This window comes from Polyodon spathula, chromosome 12 (assembly GCF_017654505.1).
Source record: "Polyodon spathula isolate WHYD16114869_AA chromosome 12, ASM1765450v1, whole genome shotgun sequence".
Lineage (NCBI taxonomy): Eukaryota > Metazoa > Chordata > Actinopteri > Acipenseriformes > Polyodontidae > Polyodon > Polyodon spathula.
This window is the reverse complement of record NC_054545.1, coordinates 3,356,499-3,381,774: the sequence shown is the minus strand read 5'-3', so window position 1 is coordinate 3,381,774 and position 25,276 is coordinate 3,356,499. Positions and strand designations below refer to the sequence as shown.

At 41.0% G+C, this 25,276-nt stretch overlaps 1 protein-coding gene across 1 annotated transcript; it reads left to right on the top strand.

Moving 5' to 3' along the window:
• Positions 1-1,251: 1,251 nt before the first annotated feature.
• On the top strand, positions 1,252-23,809 carry LOC121323875 (placenta growth factor-like). Its single transcript, XM_041265182.1, has 7 exons — positions 1,252-2,000; positions 18,888-18,918; positions 20,519-20,715; positions 21,968-22,044; positions 22,179-22,208; positions 22,581-22,640; positions 22,735-23,809. The coding sequence occupies exons 1-7, from the start codon at positions 1,935-1,937 to the stop codon at positions 22,754-22,756; spliced, it is 483 nt and encodes a 160-aa protein (XP_041121116.1). The 5' UTR covers positions 1,252-1,934; the 3' UTR covers positions 22,757-23,809.
• The last annotated feature ends 1,467 nt before the right edge of the window (positions 23,810-25,276 follow it).

Sequence of the window (25,276 nt, the reverse complement as noted above, 5' to 3'; positions counted from 1 at the left end):
CTCATACTGGACTCGGATAAGCAAATAGTTTTAACATAATTTATAACTGCTCTTAGTGGAACCCACTCTTACATGCAGTATTTTACTGTATTCTCTGTTTGAATTTGATTTTATTGTGCTTTACAACTGCTCTTATCTGTAATGTGATACTCTGTAATGTGATATTCTGAAATGCAATACTTCACAATGTGTTATTTTATAATGTGATACTTTGTACTGTGATATTTTGTAGCATTTGTAAGTTGCCCTGGATAAGGGCATCTACCAAGAAAGAAAGAAATTAACAATAATAATAATAATAATAATAATAATAATAATAATAATAATAATAATAATCGAACAAGCCACCAACACCCTTGACTGCAGCAGAATCGAGAGGTGTCATGAGAATGCTGCATGTTGGAAGAGGACAGGTGTGCCGCTCATCAGCCCGCTTTCCACAGCGTTACCAACAGCGTGACAGACATTCCTGTGACCAGATAGATTACCGGGTTTTGGCAGCAGCGCTAGCGCATGTGCGACTGCCAGTGATCCCGGCTGCCAGCGAGGGCCTTTTCAAAAGCCCTGGCTGATGCCTGAACGTGCTGTTTAAAGTGACAGGGCGATATTGTATGAGGCTTGCACTCTCTGAGCTGAACTGACGTAATTCATTCAGCTCAAAGTATGCATTGCACCGGAAAACCTCAACGTGCATGAGCGGAGGGATTGAAAACAAAAAGATTTACATATAGCTACAAACGCCTTTTAATATGACATGTGTCTGTATTCCCTTGTGGTTGAAGTGAATATAAATACTGCAGTACTGTATATCACATCACGCGTAATTAACTGCCCTGCTAACATTATTTCCCCACTATATTATTAATCGTATCTGGGTAGCAAGATTTTTGTAACAATTTATAACCTTGTGTTACCTTAGACCCGATTCTGATCAACTGCTTTTTTGACAACAGTTGCAAACTAATGTAAAACAAGTGACAATCACGCGTAACGTTTAGCAGATTAAGCTAATGTAGTATAATGCACAGCATATCGTTGTATGCGCTCAGGTGTACACTATGTACACTGTACACTATTGCCCTCTAGAAGCAAGGACCAGACTAGAATACTTACTATACCTGACTCGAGACTTGGGTGGCAGAAGATCTTCGGGTATCTTGGGGGGGTGGGGGGGGGGGGGGGGGGGGGGGGGGGGGTTTACTCAAATTTAAGAAATAGTGAAATTAGTGGCATGCAACAGCGCCGAGAAATTACAGAGCCGTGAACGCAGGGAAGGATAAGCAGGAGGGAATATCCAAATGAATTAGACAGTGGACCCCGCCAAACACCACGGAGCTTTTGCTGTTATATTGCATTTGCTCTTTTATTTTCTCCAAGGACATGCTTTTTTTTTAAAGAAAAAATTGCAATATCAATCAATTTTTAAGAAGCCGTACAGTAAGAAGTAACAGATTACAATAAATCGGTTACTTTTTTTTTTTGTTGTTTTTTTTTTTTGCAGTGTGTCATCGAAGGATCGACATTAAACGTTGAAATATTCAGTTTTTTTTTTTTTTTTTTAGAAAGGATATTTCACAAAAAAAACTATTGAGAGATGTAAAGGATTTAAAAGGAGAGGTTAAAGCAAGTCGTTTTTTAAAGGGGAATAAAAACAGATTTGTGGGTGCGGTGTGTTTGTATTATTATTTAAATTTGACTGGACGTGATCTGAATCATTTTTTTACAGCAGACTGGGAGCTTCATGTTGGACGTGACGATGTGCTCATTGCTTTCCTACCACAAGTTTACTGAATGGAGATATAGGAAAAACTGACTTGCACAGCAAACTCGCTCTGTTGTATTTAAATGTGTCGAGTCTGCAGCGGCTAACCTCACAACTACAGTTGGTAGATTTCAAGCGATTCGATCACCTTTCCTCGGATGAGAAACTCGCAATGAGAATTTTTACGAACATCATCCAGTTGATAGCTGCTCTCCTTATTCAATTCTCACCTGCTCAGGTAAAGAAACTCTGTTCTTTCTTTGTTTATTGACATTCACTGTTAAAATGATGGCTCTGTCAGGTTATGTGTTTTATGCAATGTTGTTAAATTGACAGTATTTCTTTGTGTGAGTCTGATTGATGTTCGCATTTGGTTATATACTCTACTTCTGTATAAACCAAACTGACAGGCGCTCGTTTCACTGACAAGCTGCTTCTCTTGCAGACAGTGTCGTGTCTCGTCACCAGTTTTTTGAAGCACTAACGTGGCCGACCTCGCGTTTGAAATTCGGCAACCCCAAACAATGCTTTTTTTTTTTTTTTAATGAATGGCTTACTCAGTACAACGTAAAGGCAAAGATTATATTTCACATTTTGTGGTATACATGGTCTTATTTTATTTGAATAAACTGTGTAAATAATAATATTTGGTCTGTTTTTATAATATTTTGTCTACAAGCCGACCATTTATATTGAGCAATTGGTAATAGTCGTTGTCTGATATGACTCTTTTCGTGAATATAAAAAGATACATGTTGACTGGTTATGGAAAATACATAGTGTACGTCTTTTAACACATACTGTACATAACGAATGATCTCCTAGGTAATATATAGTCTTATTATTTAGACGTACGTACTGTTAAAACACCACGTCTGTTCAGATATTACGGTAACGCACAGTATTGTATTCTATTAGTGTCACATTTAGAATTACGAACGGCGCTAATCTGTAAAAGCGCCCTTGAGTTGCACAGTTGCACCTCTCCACAGACTGTTACACTGCAGCCAGCAGTGGAACGGCTTCTGTCCTGATTCATCAGGTGGAACGTACAGTTTTGCATTACTTTGCATTTTAATCGAAACCAGTTATATAGCGCGCAGTGCTCATGCCATGCAAAGGCACGTCGCTCTTCCTCTTTACTGTAGTTATCTCACTATACATGCTGTAAAACCAAGGCACACTTGATCTGGTTTCATAATACATTTATAGAGTGCTGATATGTCTGTAAAATGGGAGATTGTCGCCCCGTTGTTCGGAAACCTGGCTAATAATTTCAGATCGTTCGGTTTATGTGATAATAAGTCCCTGCAATATTCGATGCTTCATATCCTACCTGCTCAGTATCAGCTGTCTTTTTATATGCTATTTGCCAGTCATTGTGAGTGACCTCATTTTGGTTTTCCAAAATTCTGGAATGTCGTCATTTTTAATCTGCCAGATATCTTTCACCCACAACTGTCAAGAGCGCATTTTCCACTTTTTATGCAGCCAACCACTGTGATCAGTAATATTGGTTTTGGATCAGATGCATAGTACAGACGTTGATGAGCTTATTGTGTATAGTATTTAGTTTGAGGGGAGTACGTTGTTGCACTAGCTTCTGAGCCTGGCAAAGAATACAAAGAAATCCACTGTTCTGTTTGCTGGTATTGTTAACTTTAAGCCCTTGCTTATTTATATGAAAGGAGTTGGCAATGCAGGAGAGACTCTTAATATTATTCTCATGTTCCAGCCAGTGCAGCACTAACACTAGTAAGGAAGTACCATCAGAGCAGGTCTAGGCAGTTCACGCCCTGCCATTAACACTAAACGAGATGTACACACAGGCAAAGTTAGTATCTTACGCAGATACATAGAGAATAGCTTTCCCCAGCCCTTATTCATGTGAGCTAACAAATCCTGGGAAGCTACCTCATGCACAATGCAGGATTCATGCATAATGCAAGGATGCAGGGATACAGTATTCTGGAAGTTCTAAAGGATGGTCAAAGTTTTGTTGCCTTAATAATATAGAACAAAGGGTGGATCTTTGGGCACAATTCCCAGTCAGTTCATGATTTTCAGAATAAGCACAATGTGGTTCGCTTGTCCCTGTAATCGGTGCTTTTGATCCCAATCTTATGTACACATAATCCCAACTGCAACAAGTTTGCATTAGCTGATAGGACAATCCTGTTTGAATGTGTATCCCTTTGCATCCGTGGTTATTCAGAGAGATAAGTACAGTAACGGATGTGTTACTGCAGTGTTTGACACTGCAGACCACCCACTCAGGCCAGCACACTGGGGGCCAATTGAGATGGCTTTGGCATTAAAAGGTTCACTTTAAAGACCCACCTCTGCCCCCCTCAGTGACCGCCGCAGTTAAGGAAAGCTCCCCATAGGAATAACAGCTGTTGGGAGTTGAATAACACAGGACTGGCCATGTTTGGATACGCTATGCATGGCCACAAGAAGCTATAGTGGTGGGTTGATGCAGCTTGTCAAAGGTCGTCATGAAGGGTTGCTACCTGGTGGGATTTCAATCCTGTTAAATAGGTTCAAGGACCAGGCTGAAGAATGGATGCATGTTTGCAGCTGCTTTCATTATGAAAGGAAACAAGCATTACATATGTGCAACCAGCTGGCTCTTTGATAACTTATCCAACCAACAGATGTGGCTTCATAAGTTTGCAAATGCTGTATGAGTCATTTTCCAACTTCCAGGACTGCTGTTGTGTCTGGAATCCTGGTAGGATGCTATTGGCGTAGTGTCAGTAATAAAATGACATATTGGAACAGCTTGAGAATAGCATTGTTTTGTGATCCAGTAAAAACTGTAGAGGATTGGCTTTTTTAACACACTGTTATTGTACGCTGTTTCCACCGCCACTTCCCGTTGTTCCAGTGTAAATCAAAATTTGACAGTGGATGTAAATCCACTGTCAAAACCACACTGTTGCAAGAATAGTAAAGGGGGGACATCGTTAGATTATCATTGTTAGATTTCTTTCCAGCTGTTCAGTATCACTCTAGTTTGTTTTGTTTTTTTCCCAAGGATTTTGTTGACCTGAGTTTATGACAAGCTCTTTCATTTGAGAGTCCCCAATAACAATCTTTCCCCACAGGTATACTGTCTAGCAGGCCTGTCATGGTACATCTGTTTGGCCTTGATCTGATAAAAACAGCGTGACCAGTTCAGGGTTCCAGGGAGCCGCTGTCTGTCATTTCTCTGGTTATTAGTCAAATGATAGGAAGCACCTGTTTGTCTGCTCTGGAACAACACCAGTATCAATGCTGGCCGACTTCCATTTGAAAACAATGGCGTCTTTCCGAGTCACACGTAAATCTAAGAAGCCCAGGACTCGCCGAGTGACAGGTGCGTCTTCTCTTTAAAAGGCATTGCAAAAGCAAGCTGTGTCTCCTTCATTCATTTACTCATTCCTTCAGCTGGCATTCTTTGTTTCCTCCCTTTCTTTTCTTTTACTGTCCTTGATGCCTTAGTTACTTATAAAAGTACAGTAAACTGGAGAAGCCCTGTGGAAAGCTATGTGGTGGGTGATAATGCTTTTCCAGCGTTGGCTGACTCTATATTCTCAGTTATACTTGACTGCCTATGCTCATCTGTTTAGGTGTAACAATTTATTTGAGACAGATACAGAATGCTGACACAATTTCAATTTTGCAGGTTCTTTATAACACCTAAACATGAATACTGAGGTAAAGCAGAAAAGCAATTCTGCAAAATATATATTTTTTGGCTTTGCAATGCTGTTGGTGGTTCATCTTTAACTTGCATTGCTACTAGAATACGCAATCCTGAATATTAAGACAGGTAGACAGATGTCTTGCAGACATGCCTCAATCCTGTCCTGGATGGATTCACTGTCTTACAGGGTGCGGGAGCAGTTCATTCTCCATGCTCATCCAATCATTTGCCTCAAAGCTGCAATGTTCCAGTTTTGCCACAGGGTTGGGATCCCTTCAGCTGATGGCAGTGTGTGTACTTCCATACAGACACGTATGTGGAGTGCAAATAGAGTACTGGTCGTGGTGCTAATGTGGTGAAGCTGTGATTCAAGTACAGGTGCTTCCTTTAGGTTCAGCCATTCAGAAAACAAAACTTTAAAGTAACCTTCTGCAACTTCCACATGCTATTATCCCTTACTACTAGGAGTGACCTATTTATAATTAATGGCATTACTGTGCCTTGGACCAAAGCAGCCAGTTCCTGCAGGTGAACGCCACTGATGCCAAAGTGTTTTTCAATTGAGGATATCTAGGAAACTGGAGGACTGGTTTGAGTCAAGAACAATTGAATTAATACCCTGTACTAAAACACACACACACAAACACACACACACACAGACACACACACACACACACACACACACACACACACACACACACACACACACACACACACACACACACACACACACACACACATACAAAGGTGAATTTGATTTTCTTTTTTCCTTCATCTCTAACCATTATTAATTTCAAATAAACTCTGTTTACATCCTCACTGATAAGCCTGTATTTAGAAGATGTTTTACTGTAAATAATAATAATAATAATAATAATAATAATAATAATAATAATAATAATAATCAGATTAAAGGTTATTGATATGGTTACTGTAATTGCCTAGGGCTGCATTACCTAACTGCTGTGTGTATCTGTCTCCATTAGAGACTGATCCAGATATAGCTCTTCTCAGAGCTCATGCAAGTGAGTGCGTGTGACTACCCAGAGTAACAGGTGTTAATCTTGTGCAATTCTCCCCTATAAATATTGGGAAAGAAGATAACCATCATGACATGCCTACCAATCCCATGTCATGCAATTAACACATTACCGACTAACTCGCAAAGCTTCTGTTTATACTGACTTTCATTTACATTTCCCTTACTGACGAGATTCCAGTAACTGCAATGCAACACAGAGAAAATTGCTCGCGAACAACATTTTTCTTTTCCTTATTGAAAAGAAGAAGTAGCATTACATTGTGTATGGATGTTGTTGTGTAGTTTTAATCGTGTACAGTAGTGGTATATTTTAAAAAGACACCCTAGAGTTACCCCTGATATTTTCTTGTTATAATAAGTTATTGTGTATATTCTGTGGATATTGGTCATGAATGATGACCTACTCTTCTATGATACAGACCCTGCTATTGGAATATTTATTCCTTGGGGAGTGTTACACTGACACTGTTTAATATTATGACTGTGGCGGCAGATAAGATATTAAAAAGCACAGAAACCTCAGTTGCAAATCTGAGACTGTCTCGCTCTAACACTGATTAAATAGACAGCAATGCCATTGCTTTTATATTGCACATTTAACATTGAAGGTTTCTTTACTTTGCCTGAATCCAATATCTTTGTGTGTGTCTGCGTGTGTGCGCAAGTGTGTGTGTGTGTGTGTGTGTGTGTGTGTGTGTGTGCGATTTTTAGGAATGGCAAATTAACAAGTGAGGCAAAGGCCTAAAAACAGAATGCAGATGCCAAGCTCAGAATGTAAATGACGCGGCACATCCTAAGCTCCAGCCTGTGCAGCTCTGAAGGAAGGCTGTAATGCTCCTCTGGGAGAGCAGCCTGTGTAGCTCTGAAGGAAGGCTGTAATACTCACTCCTCTGGGAGAGCAGCCTGTGCAGCTATGAAGGAAGGCTGTAATACTCGCTCCTCTGGGAGAGCAGCCTGTGCACCTCTGAAGGAAGGCTGTAATACTCACTCCTCTGGGAGAGCAGCCTGTGCAGCTCTGAAGGAAGGCTGTAATACTCGCTCTTCTGGGAGAGCAGCCTGTGCAGCTCTGAAGGAAGGCTGTAATACTCGCTCCTCTGGGAGAGGGTGCAATTGCAATCAGGAAATAGGAATTTTTCTTTCCCGCACGGAGGTGCGGTGTTCAGGGCTGCAGTCTGAAAACCTTTAATCTCCCATCTGTTGGTAATTTACTGTGGTTTACACAGGGAGTATAGCATTTACTGTAATAGGGCCGACAATTACTCAGACCTTATCGCAGGATTTCTTTGAGCATGGAGGGAAATGAGCTGGAAGAACGCAAATGGCACTTAATGAATTGGGTTAAAGACTGATACCTTTCAGTACTCTTTTTTTTTTTTTGTATTTTTCAGGATATTCATTAAGAAAAGCAATTATTAAACATTTAATTCCCCAATTCCGGAAATCGTTTAGTTCCACAAACTCATTAGTGGCCACAGACCTTTTATGAGGATAAACAGATTTGCATGTTCTTCTAGGGAGAAGCATTGCTGCTGACAAAAAAAAAATTGTGCTAAACTTGTTTTGTAGAACCATACCAAACAACACAGGAATAAAATCCACCATCAAGCTCTCTGCTTGCAATGCAAAGGAACTGATCACAAGCTGCAATAATAGGGGGTACTCAAAGGCAATTAATTACTTTTGACTGGGGGGGGGGTTGGGTGGATGATTAAAACATTGAAAAGACTTTTATTATTTATTAAAGTTAGCATGTATTTCTTGTTTCTTTGCAACATATTAAATAAAAAAAAATATTCATAAATTCATTTTAGCTATATATTTTTTTTTAAAGCTTGCAACAACTTGGGTTAGAACCATCCAAATATACGAAAGAAGGAACCCCAGACTGACACTAGCACTGCTGCAGGTGACCCCCTCCAACCCTGTCACCCTCTCCCCATGTGGAGCTGTCAGGCTGGGCTGTGCTCCAGCACACCACAAAAGGGGTGCTGTCAGTTTCTGGCAGTGGAGTGAGGAGATGCTTCACTCCAGAGGCCCATGAGAATCTAGGCTGTCCTGCCGGCCAGGCTGAGTGATGTCATCATCTGGCAACGATCACACTTCGTCCAGCCGTTCTCATGCTAATGCTGTCGTTTTCTCAAGTTTTAATTAGGACCCCCAGTTTAATAATGGATGGACAGCCTCTGTCTGATTTCCTAAAGTGGAACAATGCGGTACGTAGACAGTCACTGTTGTTGTGTCACACTGCGGTACGCAGACAGTCACTGTTGTTGTGTCACACTGCGGTACGCAGACAGTCACTGTTGTTGTGTCACACTGCGGTACGCAGACAGTCACTGTTGTTGTGTCACACTGCGGTACACAGACAGTCACTGTTGTTGTGTCACACTGCGGTACGCAGACAGTCACTGTTGTTGTGTCACACTGCGGTACGCAGACAGTCACTGTTGTTGTTGTGTCACACTGCGGTACACAGACAGTCACTGTTGTTGTGTCACACTGCGGTACACAGACAGTCACTGTTGTTGTGTCACACTGCGGTACGCAGACAGTCACTGTTGTTGTGTCACACTGCGGTACGCAGACAGTCACTGTTGTTGTGTCACACTGCGGTACACAGACAGTCACTGTTGTTGTGTCACACTGCGGTACGCAGACAGTCACTGTTGTTGTGTCACACTGCGGTACGCAGACAGTCACTGTTGTTGTGTCACACTGCGGTACGCAGACAGTCACTGTTGTTGTGTCACACTGCGGTACACAGACAGTCACTGTTGTTGTGTCACACTGCGGTACACAGACAGTCACTGTTGTTGTGTCACACTGCGGTACGCAGACAGTCACTGTTGTTGTGTCACACTGCGGTACGCAGACAGTCACTGTTGTTGTGTCACACTGCGGTACGCAGACAGTCACTGTTGTTGTGTCACACTGCGGTACGCAGACAGTCACTGTTGTTGTGTCACTGTTGTTGTGTCACACTGCGGTACACAGACAGTCACTGTTGTTGTGTCACACTGCGGTACACAGACAGTCACTGTTGTTGTGTCACACTGCGGTACGCAGACAGTCACTGTTGTTGTGTCACACTGCGGTACGCAGACAGTCACTGTTGTTGTGTCACACTGCGGTACACAGACAGTCACTGTTGTTGTGTCACACTGCGGTACACAGACAGTCACTGTTGTTGTGTCACACTGCGGTACACAGACAGTCACTGTTGTTGTGTCACACTGCGGTACGCAGACAGTCACTGTTGTTGTGTCACACTGCGGTACACAGACAGTCACTGTTGTTGTGTCACACTGCGGTACACAGACAGTCACTGTTGTTGTGTCACACTGCGGTACGCAGACAGTCACTGTTGTTGTGTCACACTGCGGTACACAGACAGTCACTGTTGTTGTGTCACACTGCGGTACGCAGACAGTCACTGTTGTTGTGTCACACTGCGGTACGCAGACAGTCACTGTTGTTGTGTCACACTGCGGTACGCAGACAGTCACTGTTGTTGTGTCACACTGCGGTACGCAGACAGTCACTGTTGTTGTGTCACACTGCGGTACGCAGACAGTCACTGTTGTTGTGTCACACTGCGGTACACAGACAGTCACTGTTGTTGTGTCACACTGCGGTACGCAGACAGTCACTGTTGTTGTGTCACACTGCGGTACGCAGACAGTCACTGTTGTTGTGTCACACTGCGGTACGCAGACAGTCACTGTTGTTGTGTCACACTGCGGTACACAGACAGTCACTGTTGTTGTGTCACACTGCGGTACACAGACAGTCACTGTTGTTGTGTCACACTGCGGTACGCAGACAGTCACTGTTGTTGTGTCACACTGCGGTACGCAGACAGTCACTGTTGTTGTGTCACACTGCGGTACACAGACAGTCACTGTTGTTGTGTCACACTGCGGTACGCAGACAGTCACTGTTGTTGTGTCACACTGGAGTGTGTAGTGGAGGCTGATTAATATTCATCACATACTTTCACATGACACCCATGAGAATCTGCACAAGTGAGAATAGCTTAAAAAAATATATTGGTTTGTTAGAGAGTTTCTTTTTTGGTATTTACTTGGTAATAAGATGAAAAATAGGTTGGGTGAAAACATGACACATATCAGTGTTGAGGTAATCCAAAGACCACGATATGATAAATAAATCAAGGAAACCCTGGAATCACACTGTTGCAGCAAATACAAAATAAATAAAAAAATCTGTGCCCAAAAAGGAATTCACGTAATCTAGTATCCTGTTTTACATGACTGACAGCAGGAGAAACTAAATACAGAGAGTGGCTCGCAGGAGATCAATACTAGCATATGATTTAGCAGTGAACACTGATGTCCAATGCATCCTGGGATCAAACACATCAGGATAAGAACAGCTTTGCTTTGGTAAGAGTCTGATTTAGCAGATTACCTCTTCATGCACTGTATTAGCTCTCTGTCTCTGGCATTGGTACTGTAAGTATAATGTGAAACAATACCTTGATAGTAACAGATGGTTATGGATAGTGAGGAAAGTCAAAGACATTGAATGTTATTTTATATGAGTGGTAACTTTCCATCTGGGAATCCAATGGCATTTCATTGTAGTCTGCCCCACCTTATAAGGGTATGTTTTTTCTCAGCTATTGCATGTTTTGTTAAGGGTATGAGTGACCCTCCCTGCTGGGGCAGCAAGGACTTCATGAAGATACAATAACAAATGAGCCTGACAGAGAATGGCTAGTTTTAATCCCAAAACCAAGGGGTGTAAAACAAGAAAACGCAAAGCAGAGCCGAGTTTTTGAGGGCTGGCGACAATTTGTTGACAGAGTATCTGTCAGTCAGGAAACTGCTTTATTTCAAAATTGGATTTTTAATCTAAAGTTTGGCATTCATCTCCTGGTCTGAAACGGGTCTGAGAACTGTAAACCAAAAACCGATCTTTCAAAATCAGAACTTGCCATTTTAGATTTGTGCTGGACAGTGTATTATTGTTCATGACGTGGATGGACGTGAAAACTCTGGCAGCTGAAATCCTTTTTACCATCCCAGGCAGTTTAAAGTTCTCCTCTCAGTATAATCGTAAATCTTGAAAAACTACTCACTTCTAAATCTTTTGTAGTCATTTTTGTATTACTTTATTATAAATACATGTTAATTTGGATTCATATGTTGTTTTTTTCTGACTTTATGTGAACGAAAAGACACACATTTGCCCGTTTTCCCATTGGAAATAGTGATATTTTGAAATATCACTGTCCTGGTCACAAAAGCAACGTTTGTGGGGAATAATAGCCATTTTCTATACTTTTGAGGCATAAGCAATTAGGAAATAACACTTACTACCCAGGAACAAAAACAAAAAAAAAATTTGTTACACGGTGTAACGAGAGCTCAGAGCAATACAAGAACATTGATTCATCTGATTTTCTACTTGACGGTCTCTGTACAGATTCTGGAGCAGAGATAAAGAAACCTAGGTGCCATTTTTGATCCAGACCTCTCCTTTGAATCACACATTAAAAATGTTACAAAAATATCCTTTTTTCATTTGAGAAACATAGCTAGACTGAGAGGTATGCTTTCCAAGCAGAATGCGGAGAGATTGCTGCATGCTTTTATATCCAAGGATTGATTATTGTAACAGCCTTTTTGCTGGTATTAGTAACAATGTTATATTTCAGCTGCAACTTGTACAGAATGCTGCTGCAAGAGTTTTAACTGGGAGTAAGAAACAAGATCATATCACCCCTGTGCTGGTGTCTTTGCATTGGCTCCTTATTCAATTTAGGATAGATTTTAAGGTGCTGTTATTAACCTATAAGGCTCTAAATGGCTTAGCTCCACCCTATTTAAAGGATCTTTTAAAACCATACGTTCCTAATCGTCCACTTCGATCACAGTATGCCAGGCTACTTTGCATACCAAGTATTCAGAAACAAAACTCAGGTGGTAGATGCTTCAGCTACATTGCACCGAAATTATGGAACGACTTGCCTAGTACTATAAAGGAAGCTCCTTCTGCCTATGCTTTTAAATCTTGTTTAAAAACACACTTGTATAGCTTGGCTTACACAAGTTTTTAAAGTAGCATTCTCTCGCTTCTGCATTCTTATTTGATTTGATTTGATTTATTTATTTATTTTGTATGTGTATTTTATTGCTGATTATATATTGTAATATGGCAGGGATGGGGTTAATAGCTCCCCTGCCTAAAAACATGTGCAAATGCACATTGGGTTAATTTAAGTATATCTGTTAATTGCTTAATTATTAGTTATCCCATGCACCTGGTGTTTATTGTAAATTAGAGCCAGGTGCAGGGTGTTTAAGGGAAGCAGCCAGTTTGTTTGGGGCTGCTGTGTGTGAAAAGCCTGCTTGAAGGTCTGCTCAAGCGTAGAGAAAAAAATGACTGGGTGAAACCCCCTTTTTGTGTGTTTTGTTGTGTTCTGTTTTTTTAACAGGTAAACAGCTTAGCTGTCCTGTTCATAGTTTAGGTTCCTGTTCTTGTGTTAGTCAGTGCTCGTAAGAGCTAGGTGCTTGTTTTGTGTTTGTTGATTTTGTTTGGTGTTCATTAAAAAGTGCGTGTCAGCGCTTTGAACCCTGAAGTCTGTGTGTCTGGGTCTATGTTGGAAGGGGCAAGTGAACGACCACAAGTGCCAGCCAATTTACAATATATATTTCTATGTGTGTTTTATTACTGATTTTATATATATATATATATATATATATATAATATATATATATATATATTTGTATGTGTTTTTTATCATGTAAAGCGCTTTGCGGCGACCTCTGTTAAAAGAGATATACAAAAATAAAGATTGATTGATTGATTGATATATGCTAAACCATTGCAGTTTAGAAGACAGTCTTATTTTGCTTATCTGCTTCACCATTGTAGACATGATGATGGTCCAAGAACTTACAATCCATGTTAGCAAGTGGAGTTACTGAGCGTTCTATTTGAAAGACCGCTGAGTGTAAACTTAATATATTCCTTTTTGAGAACAAAGACAGGCCAGACATCTTTTATGTGCAGGGCTCCTGAATTCTGTAATCAGTTACCGCGTGACATTCGAAATGCAGCTTCACTGGGTAAAGTCAGACAAATTATTCACAATTACTTTTTGGTTTAAATTATAAGCAATCGCTGATTAGAGAGAAAGGTGCGTGAGAAAGTATGTTTGTCTACTTTGTTTCCTGGATCCCCCTTGAAAACAAGCTGGATGTGCCAATTTCATCCGGGTTTCCTGGTGTGCATGTGTAAGCTTTACATACATAAAAGAAATATAGGTTAAGGTAGCTGTAGTAGCTTGGTGACCACCTATAAGTTCTAGTGAATCTGCATTTGTCTTATAAGACTTTAGATCTCTGTAAAACCAGTTCATATGCAAATGCAAAAAGAAAATCCCATTCTCTGTTTATTTATTTGTTGTATATTGGCACTTTCTCCACTGTACGAGCATTAAGAGTTAACTAGCACCAGATTACATCATTCGGACTAGTTTGTGCTCCCAGTGAACAGAGTCTTTGCTGGAGTTGTGTTGAGGTACCCAGGTATTCCAAACCCTTGATAATTTTGTGGTAAATGCCACGTTCTTCCAGAAGACACAGAAAATGCTGGTTGTTGCCGTCCCGAGGGCTCTCTGGAAAAACAAGAAAGCAGGGTGCCCTCAGACGTCAGCAGAGCTTTGTGTGCTTTGTTGCTGAAGCTGACCTCCATCTCTTTCAGGAACTAGAGAGACAGTCTTTGCATTGAAATCAAAGGAAATCAACTGGTTTGAAGACTGAAAAAGAGGACATTTTATTCCAGGCTCTGTAGCATCAGTTTGTATGAAAATAATACTATGTAACTTGTAAGGTGGAGGTCCCAGGACAGGACAGGATGTAGAGTTTCTCATTGGGGTATCATTTTAGCCGTAGTTGTTCATACTGAAAGACTGACAGAGTACTGACCTCTTAATATTCCAGATTTGATGACAAAACATAATGTACCAGTGCTAAAGAAGGTGATATCAAACTATGGGCCATATCCAGTAAAATATACAAATAAGTTAGTATAAGATAAACATGAATCGATTTACATTTTAAATGTCTTATCTCTTCATACCCTATCCAGCCCTAGCGGTCACTTAACTTTGCTTTGTGTCTGCACACCATTCATAAGAAATAAAGGGATTGGATGATGGATTTTTATCTTCACCCTAACAGAAAATTGGAGGAAATGAACAGCAATTTTCCAAATACTTGTGTGCTATTCATTGTTCTGCATACAGACTTTGTATTCATTACAATTGTTGTATATTGGAAGCTGGTGTGGAACCCATTTTAATTAAACTGACTAAGCACATTTTTACTCCCAGGCTGCAGCCAGCCCGTTTTTGACTCTCACACTGATCCTGAATGAACCAAAGATCCTCTAGCCAACGTAGTCAGTGAGCCCTGTAAAGACGTACTGTACATTACATTATGCTGGGTCACAGTGCTTGTGAGTGTTGCAGAAAGTGTGGTCAAATTGCACAATCCAATATCACAGTCTGCCATAACAAACCCGCAGTGGTTAACCACTATTTCCCACCCACTGTATGTTGAATGCTGTGTGGAAAGTAAAAAAGTGCCTATGCACCAAATTCCCTAATTCCCCTCTGACCTTCAGAGTTTACACATGAAGCCAGATAAACAAACACGTTGTAAATCGTTTATATCCAGGGTCTGTGTTTTCAGAGCTTACACCACAGGTTGGGTTTTCTTTCCTACTTGCTGGTTGTCGGCACTTTGATTTATTTACACAAAGAAATGTAGCGTGCTCATTAGTACTTAGCTGCCTTGGTGACCTCTGGGACTAGCACAGCATTAATAACTGTGTTTATTCTAAAGCTAGTCAGATAAAAGCAGCCATGCAAAATACCCTCTCGGACAGATATGAGTACAGTTCATATGTTATCAGACATTAGTCATCATAATGTAGCATTGTACTGACGTTTCATTCCAGTGACGCGTCATGTTATTAGAAAATACAGACTGTTTATCTGTCTTAGGGTTCCCTGTTTACACAGCTATGTAAGCTTGGTTTATTAGAAGGGGTTGTGGTGCATAGATCTACGAGGGAACCTTCAACAAAACAGGCCCCCTGGAGCGTGTACAGAACCCACAGACCTTACCAGGCTCACCGCTGACGGCTCTTTCAAAACGGGACGCGCTGTTAATCTGCTCCTCCCCTGCTCTGGAAGCCATTCTAACTGCATTGCAGACATACCCAGAGCCACCACCAGTATCTGTGAAATTAAAGGAATCAGCTTGGAGGTGTGCTCCTCTGTGAATGTGTTTTGGATGGGTATCTTAAGCTTGATCTGTTTCTGTTCTCCTAATCTATACTGGTGTCAGACCAGAAACAACGCATTCTGTGGCATGGACATTCTCTTAGACGGCAGAGCTGCCAGTAGTTATGAGCGACAGCGCTGGATTCAGTCAACGAGTTGTTTTTGTTCTCTTATAGATTGATTTCGTATTGATTTACTGGGATATATGCAAGTACACACAAAGCTGTGCCTGGTACTGTAGTGTGCAACACATGCAGTAGTGCAAGTCTGTCCTGTATTTTCAAAGCTTTTCAAAGTCAGTTGTACAGTCTGTAGGGATTCCTGAAAGTCTCTACACAATAAAACCAGTTGTTTTATGAGCCTTTGTGTGTATATGAAAGCTTAACTCTGCATGGGAGACTGGTGGGAATATGTTCTTGTTGGCGAGGTCACGCTGGTAGAGACATTAAGGCAGGGAAGTAGGGGGGTGGAGTGGTTGGGAGACTGGTGGGAATATGTTCTTGTGGGCAAGGTCACGCTGGTAGAGACAGTAAGGCAGGGAAGTAGGGGGGTGGAGTGGTTGGGAGACTGGTGGGAATATGTTCTTGTGGGCAAGGTCACGCTGGTAGAGACAGTAAGGCAGGGAAGTAGGGGGGTGGAGTGGTTGGGAGACTGGTGGGAATATGTTCTTGTTGGCGAGGTCACGCTGGTAGAGACAGTAATGCAGGGGAGTAGGGGGGTGGAGTGGTTGTGACGTTTGTGATTGCTTGGCAGCCAGTGAAAACTTTAGCCTTTTTCCACTGTTTGGTTTCAAACAAAAATTCCCTTGAGAAAGGTATGGAACAATCCCAAAACATTAACAAACTGTCTCTTAAGAACAAAAGAGCAAAGGTAGAGATTAAAACAATAAAGCAATTTTGAACGTCGAACAGCCAATCTGAGTAGTCCCTCTGCTCAGTGAAAGAACCCACTTCATGTCATGCTTAGTTCCACTCCTCCTGAGCAGCTCGGAGCAGCTCAGTGAAAGAACCCACTTCACGTCATGCTTAGTTCCGCTCCTCCTGAGCAGCTCGGAGCAGCTCAGTGAAAGAATCCACTTCACATCATGCTTAGTTCCGCTCCTCCTGAGCAGCTCGGAGCAGCTCAGTGAAAGAATCTACTTCATGTCATGCTTAGTTGCGCTCCTCCTGAGTGAGCGGAGCAATTCTCACTCTGAGCCGCTCAGTTACTTAACGCACCCAGTACTGTATGTCACAAATAATCTGAAATGTTCTCCCACTGTTATCAGATCAAGAGAACCAGTGGGATGGCTTTCCTTTGGTGTAGCTGTGCAAGCAAGGCTGTTTGGATGAACTGCCTTCACCCAGCCAGTGATTCAATCCAGACTGAATGCTGGTGTGTGTGGATTTAAAGCTGCCTCTCTTTTCACCCCTACACCCATTGTGCTTAATCCGATGAGGCTTGGTGCCGATGTCTTCTCTATATTCCCTATCTCACATTCCCTTCAGTCCTGCCTTCAGTCTGACCTGGAGGGTCGTCCCTCTTCTTCATACCATTTGCTTGTGTTTTTTTCTGCCTGCAAAGGTGTCCACTGGCTAATGTGCTGACTTGTTTGGTGCTTTTTGTGCTATTGAGTAATTAGGGCTAAAATGAGTGCACCAAAATTTCACTTGTGACTGAACCCACAGAGACGACAGACTAGTGCATCAAGCCCAGGCAACACATAGATTCGTTTTCTGTTTCAATATACTATCACTGTGCACTTCAGCATGCAAAAACATGTATTGTATATATCCTCTCGGAGGCGAGACAGACAGAAGTAGGTTGAGGATGCATTGTGTAGAGAGTGGAAATAGCACAGTGGGAACAGCAGATTCATGTCAAATAAAATCATGTCAAAGTGCAATCCAAACACTTGGAGAGCAGCCCCTAGCTTGTGAAAGCACTGGCTTGAGATAGTAGTGAGAGCCATGGTGCCCTTAACGAAGACTGGAGATCCTTTACCCTGTTATCTTAATGCACTGCTGAGTCAGCCTCTCTTAACATTTCTACCTGATGTATGAACTCAGATAAGCTTTCTTCACGCTGGTGGTCTCTTCTTCGCATGTTGTTCAGCACTTGCTGTTTGTTATCTTCCCACGCTCCCCGTTTATCTGCTGTGCGGTCTGATCTACCTCTTGAGCCTCTTTGAGATGTAAAGGGCTGTGCCAGCCAGCTAATCTGACTGGAATTCACCAGGCTGCCCTGGAAAAGATCAGGGAAGGAGGGAGATAGCAACCAGACAATGACTACACGTCACCCTTTATGAAAGGGAACATTTTAAATGCTTTCAACTGAATTTTAGTCTTGGTTATTCCCAGAATGATTTAGTATGCCACAGTCACGGCGAACAGACATGCAACCTTTCTGCTCGTTGGAAATCCTGTAAGAGTTACTTTTACTTACTTACTTTTCAGCAGCAGGGTTACCATAGGACTCCTTCAAGTCCAAGTATACACTTCCCTGCCCTTTTAAATGTCCTTACCAATATTATACACTTTACTTAAAGTTAAATCGTAATCTGGGTCTTATTAGAAGCCTCTTTCATTTGAACAATATTCCAATCATTTTAATCAAGGATTACTCATGGGCCAAGAAAGCCAAGTGTGGGCAATAAACACAAGTGCAATGAAATATAGTGTAAAGTGGCAGCTTTTTATGGAAGTTCTGGGAAGAGGAAATTTGCACTACCTTCATGCCAATTAGTTCCTCAAGTTTATAGAGATCATGTGTGTTTCCTTTCTATTTTATTGTTTATAATGCTGCAGTGGGAGATTGCAAAGGAAAAGAACATAAAAATATATACAATAACAGCTTTTTAACCTAAACGGGGGTGGGGGTGGGGAGGCTTGTTAAATAAAATATTTGTGAACCCTCGTGAACCTGGCTGATGTGAAGGGATGCAGTCCAAATCTAACTGCTATCAAAGTGTTTTATGCTTTAGTGCCACTAGAGGGCGCGTATCACTATGGGCTTCCAGCAAAATAAAGTGGTTATAATTTACTGTTGTTTTTTTTTTTTTTGTTTGTTTGTTTTGTTTTTCTTGTCACAGACTTCTTCTGGAGCAAACGGTACTTCTGAAGGTAAGTTCATTTCAAATATATTACATACATTAATTGCATTATTTGTGATAGGAGTGCAGGTCTGTATCTGTTTACAGCGGGTAAATATTCCAAACAAAACGGAATCAGAAGGCATTGTTTCAGAATGTTTAAGCCTGTCCACATTGGCCTTTTAGTGGCGTGCATGATAGAGACGCTTCTTCAAACAGCGTTGCACAATATAATGATAGGCAGGATCAGTTACACTATGGAAAATGTGTAGCAATTTGGCCCAAACACATACTGTAAATGTTCACTCCCACAGCAAGAAAGCAAAGGGTGTAGCATACAGTGCTTGTATTGAAAGAAATGTACAGTATCTATCCCAAGAGCACTTAATTTAACACTGCCTACAAATAAACCCACCATTTAAAAAAAAACCCTTATCGAAGTTTACGGTGGTATACCATGGTAAATGTAAAGACAAGTGTAGTAAAGCGAATCACAGGCGTCTATAGTAAACATTGTAAAATAATAATATTTAACAATGGTAAATCCAAGCAAAACTGTAAAATGACCTTGCAAATGTACTGTGATCATTTTTATGAGTGGAAATAGTACTTTGTTGTTAATGCTACTTTAGATTAAGAATAGAGCCGTTTCCATTATTCTTTTTTTTTTTTAATATTAATGAAATGCTACAAAACACGATATTAATATTTTATTGAGAGGCATGCCAGCACGCTATTAGAATGCTGTTGCATGCCTTTCAGTAAAAGCAATACTAATAAAAAAGAAAGTGTTTGAAGTGTCAAAGCTGGAGGTCAGGATTGATTGGATTCTGGGTCTCAAGCCGAGTGTATGAAATGAAGAATATAAATACTGTACAGTGAAGCTTAATGTAAAAAAATGAAAAAAAAAAAAAAAAAAAAAACCAGCCCTCGCAGACTGCAAAGACTTCACGAATAAGCAAAACATACCGCGTTTGTAAAGACATTCAAAAACTTCCTTCCTGGCCCGACCGCTGCTGTCTAAAACTCACTCTGTACGTCTTTTATACTTCATCCAGTGTGGCGTCACGAGGATTTGAGGCTTAGGGGGGTCACTGCCCCCCTGTTGTTGAGCTCCGTTCTCTTAAAACCACTACCAAAGTTTCACCTTCGTCGCAGCCCCACTAGCCTGACTGTTGTCCAGTTCTGTGTACGCAAACCTAGAGTATCACTCCATCCCGCCACAGTGTTTTCAGACTCATTGTGGATCTTCAATTCCAGCGGTTTGGGTTATGCTGATGTTAACAAAAGAGTTATTACGGGGGGGGGGGCTATACTACGCAAAAACACCGTGGTAAACTTATAAGGGTAGCTAATAGACTAGCTATCGGTCGATATGCTTGTGTTTCAATATCTGAAGTGCTGTGGTTTAGGGTGACCCTATCAGTATGTTCACTGGGAGAGGTTGGGACAGGTCAGGCTTTTCAACTCACATCGCAGTGCAATCTGGCATGTTTTACCTATCTCAGTTCCATTTCACAGAAGGACTATGCTTACCAGCATGCATTTGGGGTGTGAGTCAGTTAAAAGCCTGAGTTGTGCCAGCGTACCTGGAGTCCTGTGGTAACCCCGCTGCTGTGTGTGTGTTGCAGTGATGCTCTTTGGGGAGGTGTGGCGCAGGAGTTTCTGCCGCACGGTTGAGAAGCTGGTGGAGGTGGTGCAGGAGTACCCAGCTGAAGTGGAGCACATCTTCAGCCCTGCCTGCGTGCCGCTGTGGCGCTGTGCCGGGTGCTGCGGGGACGAGAACTTGGAGTGTGTGCCCACAAATACCTACAACGTCACCATGCAAGTAAGGCACAACCGCGCGGACTGTAGTGGCAGGTCACGCTGCGTTTGTCTGGGGTACATCAAACTGTTTTCAAAGATGTCTTAGGGTTTTTTTCTGCTCTTCAAATTAACACGAATCCTAAAACCCTGATGTCACTATTAAAATCAGGTGGATTTACTTGATGTTAACAGGTGGGAATGCAGTATCGCTGCCATTTGGATTATAGAAAGCCCATTTAGACACATTGTATCACACTGTAGTTAGCACAGGACCCAAGCAGGTTTTAGACCAGGGGTGTCCAATCCCAGTCCTGAAAGGCAGTTCCACTCCAGGTTTTACAGGTTAAATGAGATCATTAACTACTTAGGGGTCTGGATGGAGGTTTAATTGGTTCAATTAAACAATTTGGAACAGGGCTGGCACAAAGAACAGGAGTGGAAGGGGCAACTTTGGTCATCCCTGTTTTATACATATGAACACTTCAATATTTTAAACCTTTGATGAGGATATACCTACATTAGACTTATACTGTACTGCACTATAAGTCGACTATACAGTGTATCCCCCTGCTAGTGTTAACATCTGGCACATATTTATGAGTGTAAAAGCACAATGTAATATTAGATATAAACTTTCCAAACAATAGCACTTCTATGTGTAGGAAACTTTAATTAAACTTCTGGGGGGCGGGGGGGGGGTACGGAATCTGTATTAACAAAGTCAGATTCGCTCTGCACAGTCCTCAACCTATTTTCCCAGAATTAAAAAGATGTTTAACATTCCTCTGGAACAAAGACTCTGCAGATGCTGATAGCAGTATGACATGTGAGGTTCTGCACAGGTTACAATGCAGGGAATCCTAGCGCAGAATGCAGTTCTGTTTTAATGATCTAGTAGAGCATGCTGCAGTAAAATATGTAGTGTTTGTCTTATTTAATAATAATGTTGCATAAATAAAATGCACACCCCGAACACTGTGCTAGGGAACACTGTGTAATCCTGTGGTCTAATCTGGGGTTTATTAAGAGGTGAACACTCTGTTGCATTTGATCCTGTCACGCTAAAGGATCTCCACTGTCAAGGAAGAGTGCAGTGATACAATGTGTGAGATCCTGGTGATGAGGGTGCAGAAACATTACCTGACCTTGAAATGAGGCTTCAGTCAGCCCCGTCCATATCACGGGCTGCTTGGTGGGACACATCTATATAAGAATTCAAATGGGGTGAAGTAAATTGCGCTGAGGAATTCTGATTTCTCTTTCTTTCTTATCAGCTCTTGAAAATCAAGCCAGCTGAGCGACGGGAGTATGTTGAAATGACATTTATTGAGCATCAGAGATGTGAATGTAGGTAAGAAATGATTGTTTTCCTATTCCTTTGTGGTTAATAATAATAATAATAATAATAATAATAATAATAATAATCCCTGTAGTCTAATAGCCATCTAATATTTTAACTGGTACATACTTTGTTCTTGTTCCCAGACCCAGAAAGGACACCTTTAAAAATGAAAGGTAAATAGATTTCCTTTCTGTTTTTCATCCATTAGTTCTTTATATTGTGGGATTTTCACAAATGGGAATTAATAAGACCCTGACAACTAGGATGAAACGTACACAGGCCTAACTTGTTGTGATACATCCTGGGAACCACAGATGAGTTTCATCTCACCTTCCCCCATACTGTGCATGCTGCTCACATGGTCGTGTCACACTTGATTGCATAAGCCATATCTTGGGAGCCACTTATCCGATTTTGATGAAACCGCGCGCGGATATTTGTTATGCGATGCTGTTAGAAATGTTCTAGTACTGGCTGCTTTGGTGTGCTATTTGAATGTGTGGTGAGGGATTTGTCTGGTACTAACACGCCTTGTTCAATTACAGGAGAAAATCAAAGAAGGGGAGGAGAAGAAAAGAAAAACAGAGAACAAAAGACTGCGACACGTAAGTGTACAGTCACTGCACAGCAACTCCATTCATATCTGTTCTAATAACAGAGAAATACAATGTTCATTCTAATGTGCTCTCCCCCCCATAGGTGTCAACCTCCTCGCAGGTAACTGAAGTGCCACAAGAGGGACACAAAGCATCTTTTCTCCAGTATTTATTTTCCAGTCAGTAATGATGTTGGCAATCTTCTCAGCACTTTTAAGAAATGGTGTATTCCTCGTTGGGTCCTGAGCTGCAGGAACGCTATAGCGGATGAAGGACTGAATAACTTCTCACAAGCAGATAAGTTTAAGAAGTTCCGCCAAGACCCCTCCCCCGCTGCAACGGACCCCCATGGACTTGCCCGGGAAGATGTGCTACACATCGCTAGAGAACGAGCTCGGATGTTATAAAAAGAATATTTGAGATGTCTGAAAACGTTCTCTTTCTAAACAAAATATTTATTGCTAACATGTAGAGTCCAGTAATGTAAAATCAATATGATAAGCAATAGGCAAGGAGCCTATGCACAGACATTTTCATTCTTCAGACTGGACATTAACTGAGAGCCTTTCTACATCTTTCTACTCACCTTGATCAGTTCTCCTCCGGTTCTTTCCAAGCAAGTTTTCGATTCCCCAACCCTGGTGAAAACGGCAAAAGTCGATTCTTTTTTTATGTTTTGTAATATATAAAAAAAACTCACACCTAGATAGAGAATTTATGATTTTGTGCATTATTTTTTTAATGAAAAGACACAGTATCCTTTTACTTATTTTAATTTGAAATGCTTTACAAATATGTACACCTGTACTTACTAGGAACTTGATTGTTATAAAAAAAACAAGTGAATACAATACAACGCCCCTCAGCTTCTGCTGGATACTTACTGTACAGTTAGAGCTTAATGTTCCCGGTTGTAACTCTTGCATGGGATTTATATACATCGCCTGGTGTTTCTCTGTCATTTCCCATCAAATTGATAAACCAGCTGCAAAGCTGTACTGTAGAGAAGTGCAAATCTTGTTCATGAGTGAGCAGGATCTCTAGGGTCAACAGTGTGAGCTCAGTTTGGTTTGTAATACAAATAAGACATCAATCTGTATTGCTAAGCAGAGATGGTAATAAGACTCCTATTGCATAGCAGCTTCACCCATTCCAGGTTTTAATACAAGTTTGATTAGCCACAGTGTATGGGTAACAAGTTCAGGTGTGTCTTATTAAACAGATAGTAAAACCAGGAATGGCTCAAACTGCTATGCAATGAGAGTATCATTTCCATCCCTGCTAAGGGTTAATTTATACCAAAACTTTATAGTAGCAGTGTCCCAAATCAAGTTAAAAATAGAACTAAGCTTGATCAAGATGACAAACTCACTCTTAAAATTACAAGGGGGTGGCGCCATCTAGTGGTACTCCATTGAAGCTGGGGACCTGCAATCAGCCAGGCTCTGTCAAATAAAACAGACCAGTTGTTGTTTTTTTTTTATTTTACATATAAAACCCTGTATTCAGGTAAGGGTTGGGAGCAGTGACAGGTCTGGATCTTTCTAGGTAGCTATACATTTTCAATCTAGGTAGTTCTGGAATGGTTCCCGTGTGTCAAATGAAAAGATGCATCTCTGCTCTTTTAAGTCTAAGCAACGGTAACTGTATTTATTAAGTTCTTAGGGTTTTTTCATTAAATCTTCTACTTCCTTTAAACAAAACTGTAAATGAATGTTGTTGGGTTTTTTTTGGCTACAGGCAATCCCAGAATATTTTCAATATTTTTACTTCATGGAGGTAACTTTTGTATTGTTTAACAAACGACTGATATGAATTTTTGCCCAGCATGATACAGTATGACGACACAATGTTGATGCTTGGTATCCACGACAACCCTTGTCAAGACTTGGATTGCATGTGTACAGTGTTTGTTTGTTTTGTTTTATGTACTGCATTTTAATTTGCAGATATTGGATTGGACAGATTTCAGTTTTTAGCAAGTAAGAAAATGATTCCTGGTCTGTAAGGGGTCCAGTCTTATCATCTGTAGTCTGTCTCCAAAGCTGCTTTATCACTGGCTGGTTATGGTCTAAAGGCATGACTGATCGACCAGCAGCATTCATTTACTTCTGCTGCCTTACAATACAGAATCCCAGCATTGCTAACACTGGCAGGGTTTGCATATCGAGGGAGAATTTCTCAAGGAGGGGTAGCTATTATAAAACTGATTTTACATCAGTTGCAGCTTAGACAAGTTCTACTTTGAAACAGTGGGACAGAAATCAAAGGGAAGAGCTCAGTGAAGCTTATTGTGTGGTTGTGAATTAGGTTGTGAAACCAGCCTTAACGATGCCGCAGAGTTAATGAGTTCTTAGTCTCCTGAAATATTATTATGCAAAGGAAGTATTGCAAGGCATCTTCAGTCTGAAGTCATGAAATATTTATGCTAACATATAAATCATGCCAATGAATCACACAAAATGTCTTTTTTAACTATTGTAACTTGTTAAACATATATTAGTTAGTCACACCTAGAATTGTAATTTATATTTTAAATTTTAGGGATTTTTTATTGAAGAAAAAGCAGTGTGTGTGGACCAATAAAGCTACTGGACTGCACTTTATACAACTAAAACACTAAAACAATGTGGTTGAAACTGCAG